The sequence below is a fragment of the Myiozetetes cayanensis genome, unplaced genomic scaffold (genome assembly GCF_022539395.1).
Source record: "Myiozetetes cayanensis isolate MyiCay16 unplaced genomic scaffold, myiCay2020 scf9, whole genome shotgun sequence".
Lineage (NCBI taxonomy): Eukaryota > Metazoa > Chordata > Aves > Passeriformes > Tyrannidae > Myiozetetes > Myiozetetes cayanensis.
In genome coordinates, this window is record NW_026088185.1 from 22,635,422 (window position 1) to 22,656,702 (window position 21,281).

Genomic DNA, 21,281 nt, shown 5'->3' on the forward strand with positions numbered 1-21,281 from the left:
CTCGGGGGAATTCCCTCCACCCTCCCCCTGCCCCAAGGGGACGCAAACCACGGATGTTCTGCTAACAGAGCTCCTGGCTCTCTTCCAGTCACCTCGGAGTCTCCAGGTGCCATGCTACGATGCCCAGCTGAGCACAGAAGGGGTGCTAGCGGGGTCAGGGGTGAAGAAGGCATGAGATGCCACGACAGCAAGAAACTGAAGTACTGAACAGGGCTAGGAGTTAATTTCATTGATTGCAAAAAACTCAACTCCACAGCCACCCAGTAGCAGAACTCAAACAGGACAGGGAAAAAAATCACCCAATACCCTGTTACAGCAGTGACACAAAAAATGGAATAGTTTGCAGGAGGGGGACTCTTCACTGCATAGCATCCATCTGCTTTTGTCCCCTTACTGCTACCCTCTGTTCCAAAGACCCCTTTCCCTCCACTAGCCCCTGAGAGCCATGTTTGACTATGCACCCCATCCCTCTCCCCCAAACAAAACCAAGGAAAGTTAAAATTATTTACACTTTTAGCCATTTAAAAACCCAATAAAATAAGATTGCATATGTCCTACTGGGGATGTGGGTATTAGCAGCAGCTACAGCTAGCTCGGTACTCTGCGTGCAAAACGAAAGACAAACAGAAGACAGACCGAAATACTGCACCATTACTAGGAAGCGTTTGCTGGGGTTGGTGTTTCAGTTGTGGCATAAGGCTTCTAGGAGCCGACTCCTCCCCAGCTGCAGGGCCTCCTGCTCAGCCAGTGAAGGCCGGGCTCTAGAAGGATGGAAAGGATTCATTATTCCAGACACAGCACATTAACACTGACGCATTTCCATCCCAGTCAACACAAACATTTAAAAACCCGCTGCATGTTCACTGTGTGAGTTTTTCCTTCTTTCCAGTGATGATGGAGGAAAAGGGGGTGCACAAAGAAGACCTAAGACATAGATGCTGCAGTCATCACTGCCTCCTCCTCATCTCCTTGCTTTGGCAGCTCAGCAAGCACAGCAGAGGAGGGAGATGGAGCGGCAGGAGACTCCTGTGCTCCCTGCTCCTCTCCGAGCCCTAGCTCTACATCCATTTGCTCCAGCTCCCCCTGATCCAGTAGCTCAAAGTCATCTGCTTCCTCCTCATCCTCTGGTGAAGCTTCTGTCTCTGTCTCCACCACTTCACTCTCTGACAGGTGTGCTTGGAAACTCAGTTTCTCTTCAGGCTCGGTGGGGAGGAACTCAGAGAGGGAGGGCCCCTCGCTGGCCTCTGAGGACCGCAGCAGGGCAGAGAGGGTGTTCTGCACTGCCGTGGTGATGGCAGTGGTGACAATCTCCTCACTCAGCGTGTTAATGCAGATGCCCAGGCCCGGGGCAGGGACAGTCTTTGGCTCTGCGCTGCCTCCTGCCGCTTGACCACTCCCATTGAAGTGCGTATTTACAAAATGGAGAGGAGATGCGAGGTGAAGGATGGAGAGGTCAGAGTCCGCGGCCTCTTTCTCTGCTGAGTCCAGCTCACAGGCAGCGTGGGCAAGCTCAGGACCCAGAGGCACACCAAATGCGTCTTCATCACTCTGTGGTCCCAGGTCTCTGGAATGATATTCTTCCACAGATGGAAACTCTGCCAGGTCCTTGGAAAATGACTCCTCTGGCTCACTGTGCAGGCTCTGTTGATCCAGGTCTGAAAGGCACCAGCATTAAGGCACAGGTTCTCTCAACTCTACCTCCCACCTGCCTTCTCCCAGATGACACACCATGGCTGACTTTTGGGCATCTTCCCCATCCTTGGAGCACAGCGGGAAGAGGTCTGTAGTTATCCCCTTTTCTCAGTGGCATGACTCACACGGAAGCGTCCCTTTTGTCATCATGTTCTATGTGCTCTGTGCTCAGAGTGGACTTCCTGCACCAGCTCATGCTCTCTGCATCTAGAGCCCCCCACGAAAACCCTCAGGGTCAGGGAAATGGCACTTACATCACCTGCGTGCTCCTCCTCAGACACCCAAGTGACCACATCCGAGTGGGTATCTCCACATTCCTCACCACTAACCAGTCCTCCTCTGAGCTAGGAAGTCTGACAGGGTGACGTGTCAGACCTGTTTCACCAGCATCATATATAGGTGTGTGACTATCCACACAGTTATTTCTGTGGGACTTTGTGAGTGCCTTTGCTCCCTTGGTGGTGTCACAAGACAGCATTGCTTTGTGGGGCAGTAATTAGAGGCAGATGTCCACTCAGGACCAGTTTATGATCAGCCATGAAGTCACGGCATGCTGTGCTGCTTTTCTTTCCTCCTTTCAATGCTTTTCCCATGCAAATAGCTGGGTTCCCTCCCTGTCCTCCCATTCATAAGGCTCACTGTTCTGAGACAAAACATCCAGAGTAAGGGGGGCAGCAAGGCATCACATACCTTCAGAAACATCTGTCAGCTGTGGGGTGGTAGCCCTTGAGACAGAAAAGCCCCCACTTTCCAGGATAGAAGCCTCCTCATCAGAGAGCTCTGAATCTGTGATTGACAGCGCCAGGGCAGTTTTCTTCACATCCACCTGCATGGGATGAAGGCAGAGGGACAAATTCATGTGTGTCTGGCTAACAGTGCTGCCTACAGGTGCCTCCAGAGCTTCCAGGCAGAAGTCTTTGCTGGAGGGACAGTATGCTGGGCAAAGTGCTCACTGCACTACAGGGAAGGGCGGTCTCAGCTCACTGGCTTTCCTGCAACAAATCACTGCCTGAAGCTTTGCCTGCTCTCAGTCAAAAACCCAAAAGAGGGAGTACAAGATGGAATCAGACTGTGGGAGCCTCAGAAGACTTTGATCCTTCTTCCTTTCCTGGGATCACCAAGAAAAAGAACACCCCTTCCCGTTTGCATTCACACTGAGCCCAGTGAAGCCTTCTACAAGAACTAGTGGTTCGAGTATCCACATTCCTTTAGAAACTGAAGCTTCCCACCTCACAGCCCAGCTATATGCCCCAAGCTCCTGTAAAGAAAGACACTTGGTCTGTTTCTGCAATGCAAATATAGAAAAGTCACACACAGTCTGACTGAGAGTAGGGAACAGTGTAAAACACACTAGTGCTGCTCATCTCCCTTTTTCAGTGTTGAAGAGGCCCCATATATTACACCAGAGGGAGTTCATTTCTTCAAGAGACACTCAGGTTCTCTGAGCATGAAGTATAACCACCAAAGTCATTCTGAGGTCAGGAGGAGGCTGGGGCATGTCCTCACCAGCACTGTATTCTCAATACCCAGATCGGAGACAATGGCCTTCATCAAATACATACCCTTCTCCACTAAGAAAAGACTTAGTGCTCTGCTGTTTGTTATCAATGCAGCTGTACTCAGACCACTGCCTGACTCTCAAGCTGCTACAGATCTGACAGGAGGGACTGGTTTCTGCTCAGCTCTTTGTGCTCTTACCACTGGGGAGAAGCCCGACAGCTCTGCCTCACTCTCACTCTCTGTCTCTGCTGTTGGCTCATCACCTACTGCAGGCTCGCTCTTCGTTTGTCGCTCTATGAGAAAGAGAAGAAAGCCTTTACATGACACTGAAGGAATTTTCTGCCTTTATACATCACTTTCCCACTACTTCTACTACCATGTGAAAGTGTACAGGGTTCCCAGGGACAACCATAATCTGTTGCTCTTGTGTGCTGTTCTCAGGATCACATGGGAGCACCTAATTGCTCCCCCTATAAACCTCAAGTTTCCACCTGCTTTCCTCTGCTCCTCTGGAGCTTTTCACTACAGATGTGGTCTCCTATTGTCCCTTTGCTAGGGCTTCACCCTGGGATTACCGCACCCAAAAAAGCCAGAGAGAAGGTGAGTCCTTACTCTTCTTCTCATGCTTGTGGTGCAGCGTCTCTGCCTTCATACTGTAGTCCAGTTTCATCAGGACAGGCTCCAAACGTGTGTACATCCTCTGGATCAGCTCATGGTAGACCACCAGAGGCCAGAGCAGAATGCTGAGCACTATGGACACAGGATGAAGTGCGTGTGAGACAGACCAAGCACAACCCAATCCTCCCCGTGGCGCCACCGAGGAAGACTGAATCAAGGGGAACACAATTGAATGGCATCTGCTTTCCCATCTGACTCTGCCTAAAAATCCTCATCCATGGCTATTCTTACTCATTCCAAAGCTGCTTGATTAACCGGGCTCTAGTGCCAGATCTCTGTTAGAATACAGATTTATGTTAAGATGAAGTGTGAGTCTTTTTCTTCAGCCACTACATCCCAGCCCCAACATGCAACACAAGCCCTGAAATAAGGTTATTAAAACTAAGTATGATCAAAACTTCTATAAGGGTAGAAGCATAGAGCTCATATGTAGATGTGCTCGCAGCAGACCACCAGAACAGTTATTAGGGACTCATGATGCAGTGAAAAAGGTCTATTTACCACACAGATTCACTAACTAAACACTCTCGATACAGAGAGTATCTTCCCTGGCGCCTCGGCAGCACAGCCTCAGCCCTGGGGAGCAGAGGGCTCCCTCTCCTGCCTCTGCAGTTGTACTGCACGCATGCACACACTTAGAGAGACTTGCCAGAGCACACTCCCTGTATTGATTCATCTATCTAGCACAGATCCCCTTGAGAAAACCACAAATCTGCTTCTACCAGCATATCAACAGCACAGTTAGGTCATGTTTCGGCTTTCAAGAGAGCTGCTTATACTCACAAATGATGTAGGAGATCATTATGCCTGGAACATAGTGTCCAACTACAGCCAGAATCAGGCAGCCTGAACAGACACTCATGCAGAACTGAAGGAAGAGAGAGGAACAAAGAGAAGTGACAAGAGGCAGAGAGATACATCTACACAACCAGAGCTGGAAACCCAGTTAGTGCAACACACGGGATGCTCCTAACAGTCAGTCAGCCAGCTCTGCACCGAGTACATTCAGGTGCTGACAGTCACAACTTGGACAGCTCCAGTTGGGTTAAGCTGTAAGCATTAGAGGTTCAAGCGCAGGACGACCAAGGTAACCCAACACCCCGGTAAAACATATCAAAAATTTATTGGACAGTTCTTTATGAACTAAATTATGTTCCTTGAGGACAGAATTGGATATTGCAAATTGCCATTTTGGAGTACATGAGGAACAGACAGGAACCTGTTACAGAGTCACCAGATGCTGTGCCACTGCTGTGCCACAAACCAGCGGGCAGAAGCATTAGCAGAACCCACGCTCCCACCAGACCAGGACCTTCCTCCTGGTGGAAGGTGGAAAAAGTGGAAGTATACTGGTGTAGTCCTAACAACTTGTCTTGCATTCTCCTGAGGAGGGGGAGAAGTGAGAACAGACACTCTGCAAGCCAGTGCATGGATTCAGATATGGACTAAATCCAGCAATGAAGAGTTTAATTCATAATGGAAAGGGTCTGCAAAAGCTAAGGGCCCTCTATGGGCTTTGTTCCCAATGAATTCATCCTTTATGTGCATCTTGGGTCTTGGTCTTCTGCTCCCTGTGGTTGGGACAGGATTTTAACAGAAAAGGAGTAACAAGCAGTGTTAGAAACCCATTCCTTTTGGCACACTGAACCCCAGGAAGCCTGACACAATCCTAGTGGTTGGTTGGTCCTATTTTTTGTCATACTAAGCCAACTCCTGTCTACAAACCCTTTCCAAACAACACACGTCACAGCCATCAGAACACGTTTAGTGACAAGTTTCCATTCACTCAGAAACACTGCTGCATTTGGACTTGACTAGCTACAATCCTGGCTAGAAAAATAGGTAAGACTGGCTTAAGGATGCAGCTTGCAAAAGGGGCAGAGACTGTAGGCTTCCCTTTTTTTCTCTCCACTCCCAATCTAAGAGCTTCCTTTGCACACTAAGAAATAAAACTAAGTACAGTAAGCCATTCTCAGGAGGGGTTAAGTTCAGCTTCAGTTTACAAGTACTGGGAGTCAATTACTCATTATTTAAACTTCCCATGACACAGAGTCTGAAAGGAATGAACAGCAAATGTTGAACAGGGATAGCAACTGTAAAAATATTGAATTTACATTCTTCCATCTCCTAAGCCACTAGTAATGGAAAGAAAAGCCCCTGCACAGAAGAGTAGGTATCTCCAGCTTACCTTGGCAGGATTTTGCCTCTTGTACTGTAGCAGTTCCTGCAGGTACAGTCTGAAGGTGACCCAGCTCTCTGCCAGACAGTGGCACAGCTCAGGGACACTGAGCAGGTGAGGTTGTGCCCCTGAAGTCACCCCCTCACTAGAGACAGACAAGAGTAAGAAGACAATCTTTGAACATCGTCTGTTTTCCTGGAGGGGAGGAAGAGCTGCACTGGGAAGCAGAGTTCCCTACCAAAGGCTTGACAATACTGACTGCATCTTCAACTAAACTATGGAAGATGCTTAATTTGGAGACAGTTTTTTTCTTTAATCAGGAAGAGTCAAGAGACACTTGAGCCAAGCAGCAGCAGCAATCATGCCACAGAATTCCCATGCCACAGGCCCAGGATGCAAAGTGGTTTACTCAAAGCCACACAGACAGAAGTGCTGAAGGTGGAACTAGTTACATGGCCTCCTCTTGCACCAAGTACAAGATAAGCTACCGTGTGGTGCTCAGACCTACAACCATGACCAAGGACGCAAGCCACGCCACACAGAGAGCACATATGGCTTGCAAAAATCAGTCTCTGTGATTTCCTTCTCTCTGGAGGATTCTTAAAATAGTTCAGGAGAGATTCAGGGAAGAAACCTGAGAGTTCCTAACATCAGAAATACTTGAGCTTTATTGCTACTGAAAGAACACTAGGTTTCCCCAGTCTCAAAATGTGGCTCCTGAGCTGATAAGCAGCTCCCAGTGCAGGAGAAATCGCTAGCAATGTTTCACAGCAGGAGCCATGCAGTTTATCAACAACAGAAAAAAAAGGACAGGTGAGATCACCATACTGAATTAAGGCTTCCCCACTCTCCTCCCCTCTCACCAAGGAGCACATCACTGAGCTTACCTCTCCCCTCCTGGCTCCTCCGATGGTTGTGCTGTAGAGAGAACACAGCAGATTAGTCAGCCAAGTGAAAAATACAATCTGACATTTTTACCAGTTGAACAGAGCAGAGCTGGAGATGTATCATCCTTAGCTATGGATGCACCCTGGGGATCTTCTTCATGCTCTCACGCAAGCAGGAATCACTGGCGTGGAGTCTGAACTGCACAGGCCGCAGTGAAGCATGCCTGGAGACTTGGAGCAGCCAGAGCACCGGGCTCTGGGCACCCCAGCTTACCCTGCAACCTGCGTCGACACTCATATCTGAGGTGCACCCTGGTGCTAACACTTGGGCTCTCCGCTGCTTACTCCAGTGTCCCAAAAATCTGGGCAGTGCCATTCCCACGGCAGCTGTGAGCCCTTGTCATTCACAGGGGGCTGCCAGCACAATTTCTGAGCTAGGGAAAGCTTCAGCTTCCAACTTGGAGCTAAACATGGCACCAGGAGGTCTGAGCTTCATTTCCCACTGACCAGCCCAGTCCCTGGCAGGATGTTGTGTACAAATACCAGAGATGTCCCCGTTGTCTCCATCCTTTCCCATGGAACTGCATAACAAATAGCAGCCTTGTGCATAATTTTCTAATTTTAGGGCTCTTTTATGTCCCCTGACAGCCCTTTGTGCCAGGCACAGATAAAACTACGCTCCTAGGGTCCATCAGTTTGGATAAGAGCAAGGGAAAGGCTCTCCTGTTCCTCTCTGCACTCAACCCCGTGATGATCAAACAGGGACTCATGGAGTTCATGCCGTACTAAAGGGACAAGTGGTGACTCAATGGCAGAGGTCACATATAATTATGCTCTGGCTTTAAATATAGAGAGGAAAAAATATTTCTGTGACAACTGGAACTCATGAGCCTGGTTGCTCATGAATTTGGGTGTCCTGGCTAGCTGACTAGTGTCTCAAGATGTACAGAGCTCAACCAAAGCTCTTCTATCAACATAGCTTTTATAAGCTTCCTGTGTTTAACAAGGCCCTGTTCATGCTTGATGGCTTATCAAGGTCTACCCTCCTCTACAGGCCCACCCACTGTCCTTAAGCTGTCAGGGACAGATACATCTTTCATATATCTGACCAGCAGCCAATTTGGTCCAAGGGATTCTAAAAGTCAGTGGGACCCTATCCCCCACATGCGTGGCACCATGTAAACATCTAAAATGAAGGAAGAGAGTTTATGTTCAGAGACCAGGCTTATAATTAGAAATGGGCTAATAAAATGCAACATGCAAAAAAAGGGAGTTGAATCCTCCCTGGAGTCATCAGCCCATCACAAAGCCCAAAAGTGGCAGTGACTCCCTTAGGGAAAGGCACAGAAGAGGTGAGCAAACATCACCGCCATCACCCAGCCAGACTTCAGACTCCATCCAGCTCAAGGCACAGAAGGGAGCAAATGCTTGTAGCTGCCCTGCCACTGTTCTCCCAAGACACAGGACATTGGGCCAAGTATGGCAGACTCCTCCTCCTGCTGCAGGCACTGCACCAGCCGGCTCACGCAGTGGAGCGGGAGGCCATCCGCCCGGGGAGGAGGCGATTCTTTGAGAGCATGACCCAGATTTCCAGTAATCAGGCCTGACAAGAGGAGTCAACAGCTCACACACTGGGCTGCCCATCCACTCCTCTGCCCATGAGCGTTTGGCACTGCAGCTGGGGCAGCTCACAGAGGTAGCCTGGGGTGCAAAGTGAATATTACAGATGCAGCTCCACCCTTACGGGGCAGCTGCTTCCCTCCTGTGACCGCCATTGCTGTTTTGTTATTGTGCTCAGGAATCTAAAGCTGCTTAATCGCAGCACACAGAAATCCAGCTCTATCTCTAAGCCTCATCTATTACCTGCACTAAATCACCAAATACATTACATCTGGCACTGGCCAGGCTGTGAGGGCTGTCTACACGGGTCACACCAGCCACCAGATGAAATGCTGGGACACTTGCCATCTCTGCTGGACAGATGTGCCAGCAACACAGCAAGTGGGATGGCACAGGAACCCCACTCCTCTCCAACTGGCTGCAGTCATCCAAGCCATCCAAAATACACCAGCAGAGGGAGTGAAACAATTCTCCTCAGTTGATCCTGAATGTTTCAGAGACACTTTGGGAAGCTGCAGAACATTTCAGCAGGCTGCCGGGTCTTCACGTGATTTCAATTATCTGGCAAAACACAAGCTGTCTTTAAGATCAACAGCATGTTGCTTCCTGTAGTAGAGTAGTCTGCCTGCTGGTCATCCCATCTTACACCAGTTAGAAGAACAGCCCAACCACAAACCTAGAGCATTTGCAACAGGACATGTTCACTTAGCTAAGGCTTAACTCCAGCCTGTGCTGCAATACTGTCTAGCACCAGTACAACTAAGCTGGCAAGCAGGACACCCAGGGATGGCCTCAGATCATCAATAACTGGCTGAAATCTTTTTGTTAGCATTTCATACTGGATTGTGGATTAATACAAAACACTTGACATACACCAGACTCTTCTGGGAGATCAGTCAGCCATGCAGGAGTTTAGGTTACATGCTGGTACTGACAAATTATTGCTGATGGATTCCTTGGCTCTTACGGGTTTTTTAATGCTTCTCCAAGAGGCATTCTTCATCTGCGTGTAAACTTCAGCTAGAAAGCAGAGGCCCTTTTTAAGGAGTACTAGCATTCAATTGCAATGCAACCTTTGCTGGAGCTCTCCCACACTGCACTATCCTGCACTGGCCAAGTTGTCAAACAACACTACTACCGAAAACATCCCTACTTGATACCCATTTCAGGAGAAAGTGGAGGTGCTTCCTAAGTCCTTAAACAATATTTAAGTAGAACTCCATGTAGATATTGAGACTGCATGGGAGCTGAAAATATGCAGTCCCTTCTGACAGGGCCTAAAAAAGTTGCACATTTCAATGCTGTTAGTGTGTCTCCGATGACAGTGTGTAAGTAACTGCAAAATACACACTGAGGTTTTAGCATTCCTTCAGAAGTGATCTTATAAGCAGTCACCCAAGGCATACACAACTGCCATAAGCCAAGGTTTGTGTACGTACGTGCTGACTCTTGAAGGTATAGTACTGACCCACTTCCCAAAGCTCCAGGAAAGGATTACAAGAAGCACTGAGAAGGAAAGCCACAAAGCTGCAGTTCTGTTTCAACGGGAAGTGAGAGCCAAACAAGAGCCCCTAAGTATTCAGGAGTGCCAATTCAATGGGAGGCCCCTCAGGAATGTAGAGCACCACTCCTTCCCTGTGGCTGAGGAAACACGGTCCAGTGGACCATGTCAAAATCAGGGCTGTGACCTAACCAGGCCCATCAGAGAGGTGTCCCTGTTCTCTGCTGTCAGCATCAGAAAAGCAGGAAGGAGTGAAATGTGTGAAGAACACCGAGGAGCGTGCAGTAGGATGTGCACCGATTTCTCACAGAGCCTATGAACAGGACAAGCCTAACCCCCAGTGGTGCTGGTTTGTTTGGTTTTCTTTTTTATTCCTCGCTGCCCTGCACCATATAAGTTGATTTCAGTATGGATTTCCTATTTCTTCTATGATAACACCACTTTTACAGGCCCAGGACTTGCTGGAGCGATTCCACCCCCACCTGCCTCAATGACACCATTCTGTACTGGACACCAGGATTTTGCATTTCTGGACACATTTCAAGTGAAATGGTTTGGGTTGGCTTTAAACTATTCCCTTAAAAAACCATTGCAAATAAGCAGGAAATTAAATTGGCCAGTGCAGTTTAGCTGCCTAGTTACCTGAACCACACAAAGCAAACAGTTTCAAGACTACAGCTGAAACATATCTAATCTTATCAGGACTTCTGTGAAAGCAGCCTTTAAGTTAGTAGTCTTTTAGGTCAAATAAAGGGCACCTTACAAACACACATATAGAGGGGCTTTCATTCAGAAACCCTCCCTAGAGTAGGGGGGGCAGGGATGGAGGGCCCCAAGCTGCCTTTGAACAGCAGCGGTAAATGCAGTAGGCAGGTCTGGGCCCAGTCATTTAATAAACTCCAATGAAGGAGGCACTCAAAGCAGACAGCAGCCAATCCATGTCTGTCATCATTATGAGGCTATTCCTCTTGCTGCTTTTGTGGCTAATGTCAGCAAAGACCCTTCAATAAACAGGAAAGATAAGACAAGTGATTGGACTCACTGATTAGCTGGGGACCAGATGCTGTTCAGTACAGGTACAATACATTAACTGTCCCTGCTGCCAGATCTCATCATCCACTCTGCTACCTGCCAAAACAAGTGGCTCTCATCTGTTCTGCCTCTTTCAGGGCACAAGCCCACACTGAACTTAACCAAAACCAACACACTTCAACAGCCCCCATTTTCCTTCCCTCAGCTCAGCGGGCCATAAATGCTCAGACTTGAAATTATCTTTTGGCCACGACATTTGCAGGAGAAAAGACACAGCAGAAATCACCACATGATCCCTGTCACCAGCTTCCCTGGCAAGCTAGCTGGGCCCTTTAGTCACTCTCAAAATGAAACACTCGCAGAACTTTTCAGCACATGGGAGCAATTCTACCCATGCCTGGAGTATTAGGATACATCCTGATACTCTGACACAAATAGGTAAGAGGCAGAACCAGCACCTGGGCCTGCAGTTACAGTAGGAACAGTGACCTATGAAAGAGCCAGGGAAGGGCCAGCTGCAGCAATAGCCCAGCAGCTGGTAACACTAGAACTGTGTCACTAGGTACAGTGCTACATCACATACCTGAGAAATCAAACAGGAACCTGGGCTTCCACTTCTCCAACAAGAGGATGCCAAGAAGTGACATGCTGAGGAGAAAGAGGGGTCTCAGGGAAGTGGAGGAAAACAACCTAGAAATCAAAAAAGGAATTGTTAGGCAGGAAAAAGGCAGCAAATGACTGCTCTTGATAAGCAAACAGATACAGCTCAGAGCACAAATATCCAACTGTTATGGGCCACTGTAGCAAGCACTGTACTCTGTAGACACCCATCCTCACTGCAGCACATTCTCAAATGGTGCCTTTGGCCCACCAACTGACAACTAACTCCCTGCCATCTCCCAACGTTCTTCTCCCTTGCTTCTGAGTTCCTCCCTTGATTGTGAAACAAGGCTAATGCTCCCTTGTACAAGTCCCTCCAAAGCCTCAAGGTGAAGGCTCTAGATAACATAAATACAGATTGCTGTAGCAGAAAACTGGTTGCGACTCAGCCTGTTCACTGAAAACTTACGTTTGTCATCACAAGATCCAGCAATACACGCAGGTAATGCATCTTGCCATTCTAGATGCCCATTCTCTTATCACCATTTCACCAGAGCCTAGCTAGCACTTAAATGGTTTAGTTGCTCACTTGACTTTATCATAAAACCTTTCATGTCCCTCATGCACACACTAGCTTGAGCCACTTGCGAGCTCACACAATACTACTCGCACACGGTTGTGCAATGCCACCATCAAAGAGTTTATCTCCCCACTCCACAGAGATTCAGCAGCAAAGGTCCCAGGGTGGCCAGCAGCATCTGTCTGCATTCACCCTTTCCTCCAGCTCAGAGGACCTGTTTTTAAGTCCCTCCAGAAACAAATGCCAGGGAAATGTGTTCACCTTCACCCCTTTAATGAACATTCCTTTACGGAAAGAAAGAGATGCGTCTGCTATTTTACCTTTCTCCTCTTTAGTGAATGTTTGCCAACACCTAATCTCAAATGCACCAAACAATAACTCGAGTCAGGGAGCATCTCGATATGCAGAGCAGGGAAGGGTTGTGCTTTCCACCAAGCCAGAGGCAGAGGACCTGGAAGTAAGATCTGCCTTACTGGGCAGCACAGAACAGAAGCCGCACTTTCCGTGGACTTACAGGACCTCTAATGACCTAAACAACATTTGTATCCCTTCTCATAGGACAACAATTCTGTAGCTTCATGACAACTCCGAAAGAATTTCCTCCTATTCTATTTCATTTGTGGATTGCAGTTGAAGGATGCTGGCTGAATCCTCCATGGGACCATAAATGATTCCTCCTCCTCCTCCTCTGTGATATTTAAATCTCTCTCTGCCGTCCCATATTCTGTGCACTCTTTGCTCTTTTCAACCTTTTCGAGCACAGTCCCTGGGCCAGTATTGTCTATCACCCCTGACATCTCATCTGTGCTTCTCGCCCTCCTCCTCACTTCAAAGCTTTGCTCTGAGACCCTTCCAGCTGGTAGAGCACTCCAAAACTGTTTAAGCACCTGGCTACCATAAACAGTATGGATGAAGGAACAGAATGTAAGTTGCCTCATCAGAGAAACTTCAAAGGTTATTTGGTCACATAGTCTCCCCTCCTCTGACTTCAGAATCTGTCTCTTCCTATTTCATCTGCGACCAACATTTAACCCTTTCCCTGGCCACTTTTGACCTTTTCTGCTGGGAAAGCCACTGGCTGGGAGCATTTTCATCAGTAAAACTGACTCACTGTTTATACAAACAAACAGGATGTTTTTCATTCCCATCCACAGCTGGGCTCTGCCACTCACACTCCCGGCTCCTCGCTTTGCTGACCTGCCCGAGAGGCAGAGAAGGGAAAACAGGGAAGGGAGAATATTCCCATGCCAAAACCGAGTGGCCTTGGCTTTGGAATGAAGAACCAGCACCTCCCGGGAAAGATTAACGAGCAAAAGGGCTTAAATAAAATGCCTCAGGGCAGCTGCCGCTGCAGGAGGCTGTGGGGTTCGCTGACCGCCGTTGTGCGGTGAAGTGAACCGATAAAAGCATGGATGCAAAAATTAACCAGAAACGTGCCTGGGCGAGGCTCCAGTTGGGCCCATCTGCATTTTATTATCGCGGGGCAAAGCAAATCCTCCTGGCACTTTCTCCCCTCAGGGAGGGGCCTGTTTATGCCTGTCAGAGGAAAACATCGCGGCTACTCCCGGCTGTGCACATCCCACGGCGATGCGGGCTGCGGGAACACGAACCGCAGGCACCCGGGGGGCATCGCCCTGGGCCCCGAAACCGCCGCACGCCGCGGGCACCAACAGCCCCGGTCCCCCACCCCCGGCCCCAGCTCACCATAGGGCCCCGCCGAGCGCGGCCGCGGTGACAAGGCTGTGCAGCGGCCTCTCCCACACCAGCAGCCGCTGCGCCGTCGCCAACGCCGCCTCCCAGCCCCGCAGCCGCTGCCGCAGCGCCGCCGCCAGACGCGCCGCTGCCGCCGCCGCCGCCTCCTCCTCCTCCTCCTCGGCCGCCGCCGCCGCCGCCTCCTCGGCGCGGCCGCTCGCCATGGCTGCGGGGGGGAGGAGGTGCCGCTGTCACGGCCCGGGCGGGCGGTACCGCCTGGGGGACCGGCGGCCGCTGCCGCCGCGCGCGTGCGCCCGGGGACGGAGCGGGGCGGGCGGGGGACCGGGGGGCACCGGCGGCGCGTGCGCCCGGCGGCGGGAGGGGCGGGCGGCGGCCGCGGCCGCGCCCCCGCGCCGGAACAGGAAGGGCGGGCAAGGGGGAGGCCGGCGGCGCTGCTCGGCCTGGGAGCGGCTACGCGGGCCCCGCTCCCCACACCGCGCTCGGCCTCGGCGCGCACCGGCCCCCCGGAGGACACCGGCCCTGCGCCCTCGGAACGGCCCCAGAGCCGGCCCCGCACCGCCCGAGGAGACCTGTCAGCTCCTGCCCCGCGAGTGGGCAGGATGGAGCTGGACGAGCTGCTGCTGGACGAGGAGGGCGCCTTCTCCCTCAGCGGGTTCCAGGAGTTCACGGTGAGTGCCCCCGGCCCAGCCTGGCCCCAGCAGGCCTCGGGGAGATCCCCCCATATCCCCCGCCCCCGGAGAGCCCCATGTGGTCGCACGGCCGGGGTCCGGCCGAGGTCGTGGCCCTGTCGGGCCCCGTGTAACCCCAAGCTGGGTTGGGGTGGAGAGAGAACCCGGCACGGGGAGTGCTCTGGGCGTTCCTCATCCGCCGTCTGCCTTCAGTTCCTGCCCAGGCACCAACAGCTGAGCGAGAGAGTGCGGAAGCGGCTCTACTATGGCTGGGATAAAGACTGCAGCCTGGATAATCTCTCCAGCCCCGTGGCAGGTGGGTTGATGATTGTCCTCAGATGGGAATGCTGAGTCAAGGGGGTTGGAAGTAGCCCAAGGGGCCGAGACCAACAGGTCACCTGCTTCCTTCCCAGTGCCAAATCCCACCCCTGCCCAACCTTTCCCACTCAGTGCAGCACAGCGGGGCAGAGTGCCAGAGCCTCATGGCTCCTTTTCTCTGTTTTATTGCCCTGTCTGGCCCACTGCTGTGTTTTGGCATCTCACTGGTGTGCAAAGTCCTTTAGGTTGCTTGTGGATTCCTTGGCAGTGAGCGTTGTGAACCTATCCCTGATGAGAGCTATCTTGGGCAATGCCTTGTGCTCTGCAAAATACCAGGAAATTTCTTGAACTTCTAGTTCTGAGCACTAATGGGACAAATTCCTGAGGTGTGTTTGCCTGGATCACATCCTTTTTGGTTTTTCCTGTTGATTCGGCAGTGTTTGGGGGAGCAGAAAGACATGGCTGGGTTGAGGCTGAGGAAATGGTGCAGGTGATGGCGGAGAGGAGTGGGCAAGGGTAAGCAGTGGTTTACTAGAGGACCTTCATGGTTTGTTTGTCTCAGTATTTGCATTAGCTGCTTGCTAGGGAAACAGTCTGTAGTTGCTGGGAGGCTGTGTGATCTGCCTTAGTAGTGAGGAGGAGATTGCTGGGCAGATCCAGGCAGGATCTGCCTGGCTGCTGCTGGGAGTCACGAGTTCTGACACAAGCGGTGTGAGGGAGACTCGGGGCTGGCATTACACTGGGCTGCGAGGTGGGACTGTTCCATGGGATGCTACTGGTGTTTAGAGTTCAAAGGGCACAGTCATAGAAGAGGACTGTTGAGAGCTATTAACTCTAAGGACTGCCTTGCACCCAGGAAATGCCTTAGCTCTAGCATATGGGGGGTGAGAGCAGCGCACAGAGAATGTGTCTGTGCCTTCACCACCCACTGCCAAAAAACAGGGCATAGGCCTATGGCATCTTTCTGGGTACAGCTGTGCCATTGCTATATGGGAAGTTTATGACACTGCTCTTCAAACAAGTTATAGGCTTGTTGGGAGAGTTCAGAGGAGCAGGAGGAGCAGGAAAAAGTCCTTGGTATTGGGGATGGTTGCAGGCGGCAGTATGTCACTGGCTGAGGAAAGAAGTTGAAAAGTTAATTTGTTCCTTTGGGAAAGGAGGAACAGTAACCACCCTCAGCATGCTATGGCTGTGAGATGGGGACAGGGCAGGGCATGCTGTTGTGGGTTGGATTTGTGGGCTGAAGAATTTGATTTCGTATTGGGACAGAGCCTAGAGGGACCTCCTGTCATTTCCATCGCTCCAGACATTGCCTCTGCAGCAGCACGAGGGTGGCCAGGCAGGGCGGCAGCAGTGAGGGAGGCTGGGAGCAACCAACAGGTGGCTGGAGCTGTGTCTGCCTGGATGTGTGTTATATTGGTGGTGTGGCTTGAATACTCTGGAGAGGTCCCTTAAAGGTGCTTCTGAGTTTGGTGGCTGCTGTTTGGGCAAATAAGTCTTGTGTTACTGCAGGTGCTCTCTTAGTTGCTGGAGAGACATGGAAAAGAGGGGTGTGGAGAGAAGAGGTTGTGTGGTGATGCTTCCCCTGGGAGCTGAAAATGCAAGGCTGCAGGGATGAGCTCTGCTCTTGACTCAGTGGGACGAGGACTCAGCAGCAAAATGGAGCTGGAGTTTCCTGTCTAAAGCACTTCTTGCCAAGCACCAGACTGTAGTGCTGCTTGGGATGTTCCCAGCTGATTCTGTCCTGTAGGGAAGTGAGATGGGAGCTGCTGAAGCCATCTGCCAGTATACGTCAGTCTCTGAGTGGGTGAACACTGAGACACATCCCTGAGCGCAGGAAAAGCAGGCTGAGATGAGCTGCAGTTACACCGTATCACTGCTTTTGTACCCTGTTAGTGCCTTTGGGATCCTGCTCAAATGGATACCTTGTACGTCATGGTTTCAGGAGCCCTAGGGTTGTGGCACGGGGGAAGCTGGATCAGTGCTGATGAGATCTGGAGGGGGAGAATGCTGCTGGTTGGAGGGGAACAAAGGACTGGGAAGATGAAGTGTGACATCAGGTGCAAAAAAGCCTTCAGAAGGGCTGCCTGAAGTCCTGCAGGGTGAGTGGGAGGGTGTTAGCCTCTCTGCAGCTGACTGCTGGTGACTCCCCGTGACACAGACCTGCTGATCTGGCACTGCCGCAGGGCCTTGGTCACTTCCATCCTCTTCCTGCTGTGGTCTGCCTGTCCTGCATATTTGTTCCTCACTTGTCCCTGACCTCTGATAAGGCCTGTCCTGCCTTCATAGTTTAATTTAAACTTGAGGAGCCGAGCAAATGCCAAGACTTGATGGGCTGGATGGAGAAGGGGAAAGGTGGGGGTGGACTGTGTCACATGGGGCTAACCCTTTTGCTGCTTTTCTGTCCTAGATATTGCTGTGGAGTTGCTGCAGAAAGTGGCTCCCAGTCCTATCCGCAGACTCCAGAAGAAGTACGTGTCACATGTATCTCGGTAAGAAGCAAAACCTGTCCCTTCATGTCCTCTGTCATAATGTGGAGTTCTGATCTTACCTGTGATTTACTTCTGTCCCTGGGCTAACACTAAGGCTTTGTGCTTAGGCCTGATTAGTATCAAAAAGGAGCTGGGGGCAGGTGTCGAGGACAGCAGGCACAGTGGCTTCCTAACACAGACCTGCTTCAGGTTTGTCCTGCTCTCTAGGGTGCAGGAGTGCTCTTGTTACTGTGATTCTGTACTGGCTGGATCTGAAGCTCACTGTGTAACCAGGTTTGAACCCAGTGTCTACCCTTGCAGCTGAGCCTTCATAGCATGCCTGGCCATAGGCAAGGTTGCTCAATTTGGAACTGGCTGTGCCTGGGAACAGAAGCCAGGACTTTCTGCTCTCCACCTTGCATTTCCTGCACTTTCTCTTGCTGCAACTCAGGACATCTGGCACAGAGCTGACGAGGCTGTGACCTATCTAGGGATTTACTAAGCCTCCCACTGCCTAAATGGGGAGGGAGCAGCCAAGTTTGCCTTGGTGGCTGGGGTGTCTTCAGCACATGGACAACCTTCGTGTTGGTTCTTGCCTGTGCCACAGGGAAGCTTGCATCTCTCCCTGCTCCATGATGTTGGCTCTGGTTTACATTGAAAGACTCCGGCACCGGAACCCTGAATACCTCCAGCAGATCTCATCTTCTGACCTCTTCCTGATCTCCATGGTGAGTGGTGGGCTGGGGGATAACTGGGTTGCAGGGAAGCCTGGAGAAGTGCAGTGGATGCTGAGATCCTGTCCTTTGTGCTGCATTTAGATGGTTGCTAGTAAGTACCTGTACGATGAGGGTGAGGAGGAGGAGGTGTTTAACGACGAGTGGGGAGCAGCAGGGAAGGTGGACGTCCAGACCATGAACACACTGGAGATGAACTTCCTGAGCGCTATTGTAAGTGGAGCCATCACTGCTGCTGACTTTCACAGAGGGGGGGGAAAAGAGGCATTGAGGGGAGTCTGGATTTCTGTTTTTCCCCCACAAGCTCCCAGGAAGGAATAGAGAAAGGTGTGTCCAGGTGTTGGGTGGCCTCTCCTGACTGCACTGACCTTTCACTGCTGTCTCCACAGGACTGGAGTCTCTACACAGATCCTCGGGAGCTGTTTGAAGTGCTGAGCTGGCTGGAAGGACGGTAGGTGTCTGGGGTGGGGTGATCCCTTCATCCATGTTGCAGCCTCTGCTTGGAGATAGCCCTGCTGCAGTGAAATAAGAGATTGGAACACCTATGAGCCTTTGCTAGGGTCTGCAGCTTCCTTCTACAGACCCTTGAACAGGGTCTTCTCCAAGCCTGCCTGGGCTGAAGCTGCCTTAATGGGGAAGGTCCATGCTACATCCATCATTCCCTTTTTTTCCTTGCAGTGTGGCAGAAAAACAGGGTATGTGGCGTGGCTGGTTCACCTACACAGATCTGTGTGTCCTCATGGAACAGTCTGTGTGGCAGCATGTGCTGGGCCAGTTCTACCAGCAAGTGGTGAAGGTAAGGGCACAGGAGAGCAGCTACTTGCAAGAACATGGGACCCATCAGGCTGTGGATTTGGAGGGGGATCCTCTTTTCTGCTGGAAACAGCAGCTGTTGAAAAGGGAAGCTGTCAGAAGATGCTGATTTGCTGCTGCACTGCCTGAGGCACTGCAGCCTGGTGCTGGGTAGTGTGCCCTGTACTGGACTGTAGCCCCACAAGTCATGGTGCAAAGACAGGGTGGTGGCATGGAGGGAACTGAGTGCTGGTTGGGATTTTGAATAGGAACTGGTAGCTTTTAGCTGGGGCATTTTGGTTTGTGGTACTTAGGCCCTGCTTTGGGCAGGCTTTGTGTCACCTGCTCTTAGCAGCATGGCTGCCTGCTCCCTGGCATCCAGCCCTGGAGCTGGTGATGCCTTTGCCATCATGGCTGCTGGATTGATCGTGACTGTGATGGGTCATGGCTGGCTGGGGGGTCCTGCTGGGGGTCCATGCTGGGGAGTCTGGACTAACAGTTGGCTTCTCCACAGCTGGCCTGTCTCCTGGGCGTGGTGTACCTGACTGGCTTTGCTGCCCTCTTCGCCTCTGTCACTGTGGTGCACCGGTCCATGTGCATGAGGAGCGTCAGCCCTGCAGCCCCCCAGCCTGTGCTGTTCCCCGAGGAGGGGAGGTGCCGGCTGAATGCCCAGCCAGCCCCAGCCCCTGGCCAGTCCCAGCCCAAGCTGCCTGATGTCTCCTCAGCCAGCAGCACCCATTGCCTGGGGGAGAATGAGACAACTGAGGAACCACGTCGTGGGAGTGTCACAGCAACTGCACTCTACCTGTGGAGCAGTGTGATGACTGCTCTGTCCTACCCGAAGGCACCTGATCTAGCCCAACATAGGAGGCTTCCACAAAGTCCTTTCCGGAAAATACCCACTTCCTGTGAGAGATCCAACCGTACCACCCTTGCTGCAGCCCCAGGCCAGCCTGGCCCCTTTGGACTTGCCGTGCTCCCGGCTCCTCCGGCGCTCCACTGCCATGCCTGCTCAGCCGATGCAGGCCCCACGTGGGATGCAACCCCCAACCGTGAGGACTGGCTGGATCCCCTGGGACTGAAGCAGTGCTTCTTGCACACTGCTATGGATCTCAATAGAATCAAGAGCTTCATTTTTCCCAGCTAGGAGTACAGGGCAGCAACCCCTTCCCCCTTCCCTTGTAGTGTGGCACAACTCACTTCCTTGCACTTCTGGAAAACCTGATCCCTGGGGCTGCATGGGGCTGGAGGCCCCTGCATTACTTCCAAACCAGCATTTGTGTCCCCCTCACCCAGGGCAGGGGTATCCTTCACTTTGGGGGCTGCTGGGACAGACTGGGGCAGAGCTGGCTTGCAGGGTGCTGGGGTGGGAACCTACTACCTGAAGGATAGAAATGGGTTGCCTGTGGGCTGGGATGCCAGTGCAAATGGGGTGTTGTACCTCTTCCTGTAGTGAGTGGGTGGCCCATGGGCAGTATTGGACAGAGGTGGTGTGTGGGATGTAGGATGCTGGGGATGTGTGTGCAGGATAGAGAGGCTGAGGCAGTGACCCCAGTCAGAGAGAAGGTTGAAGGAGGGGGGAGCGAGCTGACTAGTTATAGCAGTAATTACACTTAGGGGCTGTTAAGCCACTTCTTGAGGTGCAAGGGTGACACCAAGGAGGGACCCCGATACGGCTGTGCCACAGGGAAAGGTTGTGCCCCTCTGGGCTTGGTGGGGTGAGGTGTGGTTATGGCTGAGCTTCCTTATCCTGCCTGTGTTGGGTGTTTTGAATGTGGGGTGCTCTGTGACCCCATCCCAGACCCCAGCTGTCTGTGTCTGTGAGCAAACAGTGCCTGACTGCTCTCAGAGCGGGGAGAAGGCACCTTGTCTTGCTGACCAGTCCAGCTCATCATGCCCCTTCTTTTTACTGTGGATTTTACACCTGTTTTTCACTCTTTTGTAGATGCAAATCTCTTCCAATAAAAGTAATTCTTGCTGTGTGCCTGCCTTGTCCTGCTGAGCTGCTCTGTGCTGGCAGCATGCCTGCCCCAGAGCAGAGCCCCATCCATGCAGCTATGCCTGCTCCCGGAGCGGCTGTATAAGGCAGATCCTGGGTGCTGCTGATGAGCTCAGGAGCACTGTGGAGCCTGTCCTGCGGGGTTCAAGAGGAACCAGGCTCTCTGGTGATGGGAGAAATACCACTTCTGGTGCCTGTGGAAGGCAGGGTTAGGGGGAGAGGGGAGGTTCCCCATTCTTGGGAATGAAGGGAATGTGTGGTCTCCAAAGTCTTACCTATTAATGAGTGAGCCCTGAGCAACAAGGGCTCAACCAGGT

The 21,281-nt window shown here is 51.6% G+C and overlaps 2 protein-coding genes across 3 annotated transcripts; one reads left to right on the top strand and one right to left on the bottom strand.

The window, feature by feature from the left end:
• Positions 1–196: 196 nt before the first annotated feature.
• On the bottom strand, positions 197–14,260 carry RETREG2 (reticulophagy regulator family member 2). Its single transcript, XM_050339904.1, has 9 exons — positions 13,974–14,260; positions 11,673–11,779; positions 6,937–6,967; positions 6,059–6,194; positions 4,654–4,738; positions 3,805–3,942; positions 3,391–3,485; positions 2,383–2,518; positions 197–1,655 (listed from the first exon to the last, which is right to left on the bottom strand). The coding sequence occupies exons 1-9, from the start codon at positions 14,183–14,185 to the stop codon at positions 925–927; spliced, it is 1,671 nt and encodes a 556-aa protein (XP_050195861.1). The 5' UTR covers positions 14,186–14,260; the 3' UTR covers positions 197–924.
• Positions 14,261–14,393: 133 nt separating this feature from the next.
• Positions 14,394–20,947, top strand: CNPPD1 (cyclin Pas1/PHO80 domain containing 1). 2 transcript variants are annotated; one of them, XM_050340280.1, is made up of 8 exons: positions 14,394–14,650; positions 14,864–14,966; positions 17,379–17,439; positions 18,047–18,167; positions 18,258–18,386; positions 18,563–18,624; positions 18,852–18,969; positions 19,480–20,947. In XM_050340280.1, the coding sequence occupies exons 1-8, from the start codon at positions 14,582–14,584 to the stop codon at positions 20,110–20,112; spliced, it is 1,296 nt and encodes a 431-aa protein (XP_050196237.1). In that variant the 5' UTR covers positions 14,394–14,581; the 3' UTR covers positions 20,113–20,947. The 2 variants fall into 2 exon arrangements, with proteins under 2 accessions (XP_050196237.1, XP_050196236.1); XM_050340279.1 differs by having other exon boundaries at positions 14,397–14,650; positions 17,379–17,460.
• The last annotated feature ends 334 nt before the right edge of the window (positions 20,948–21,281 follow it).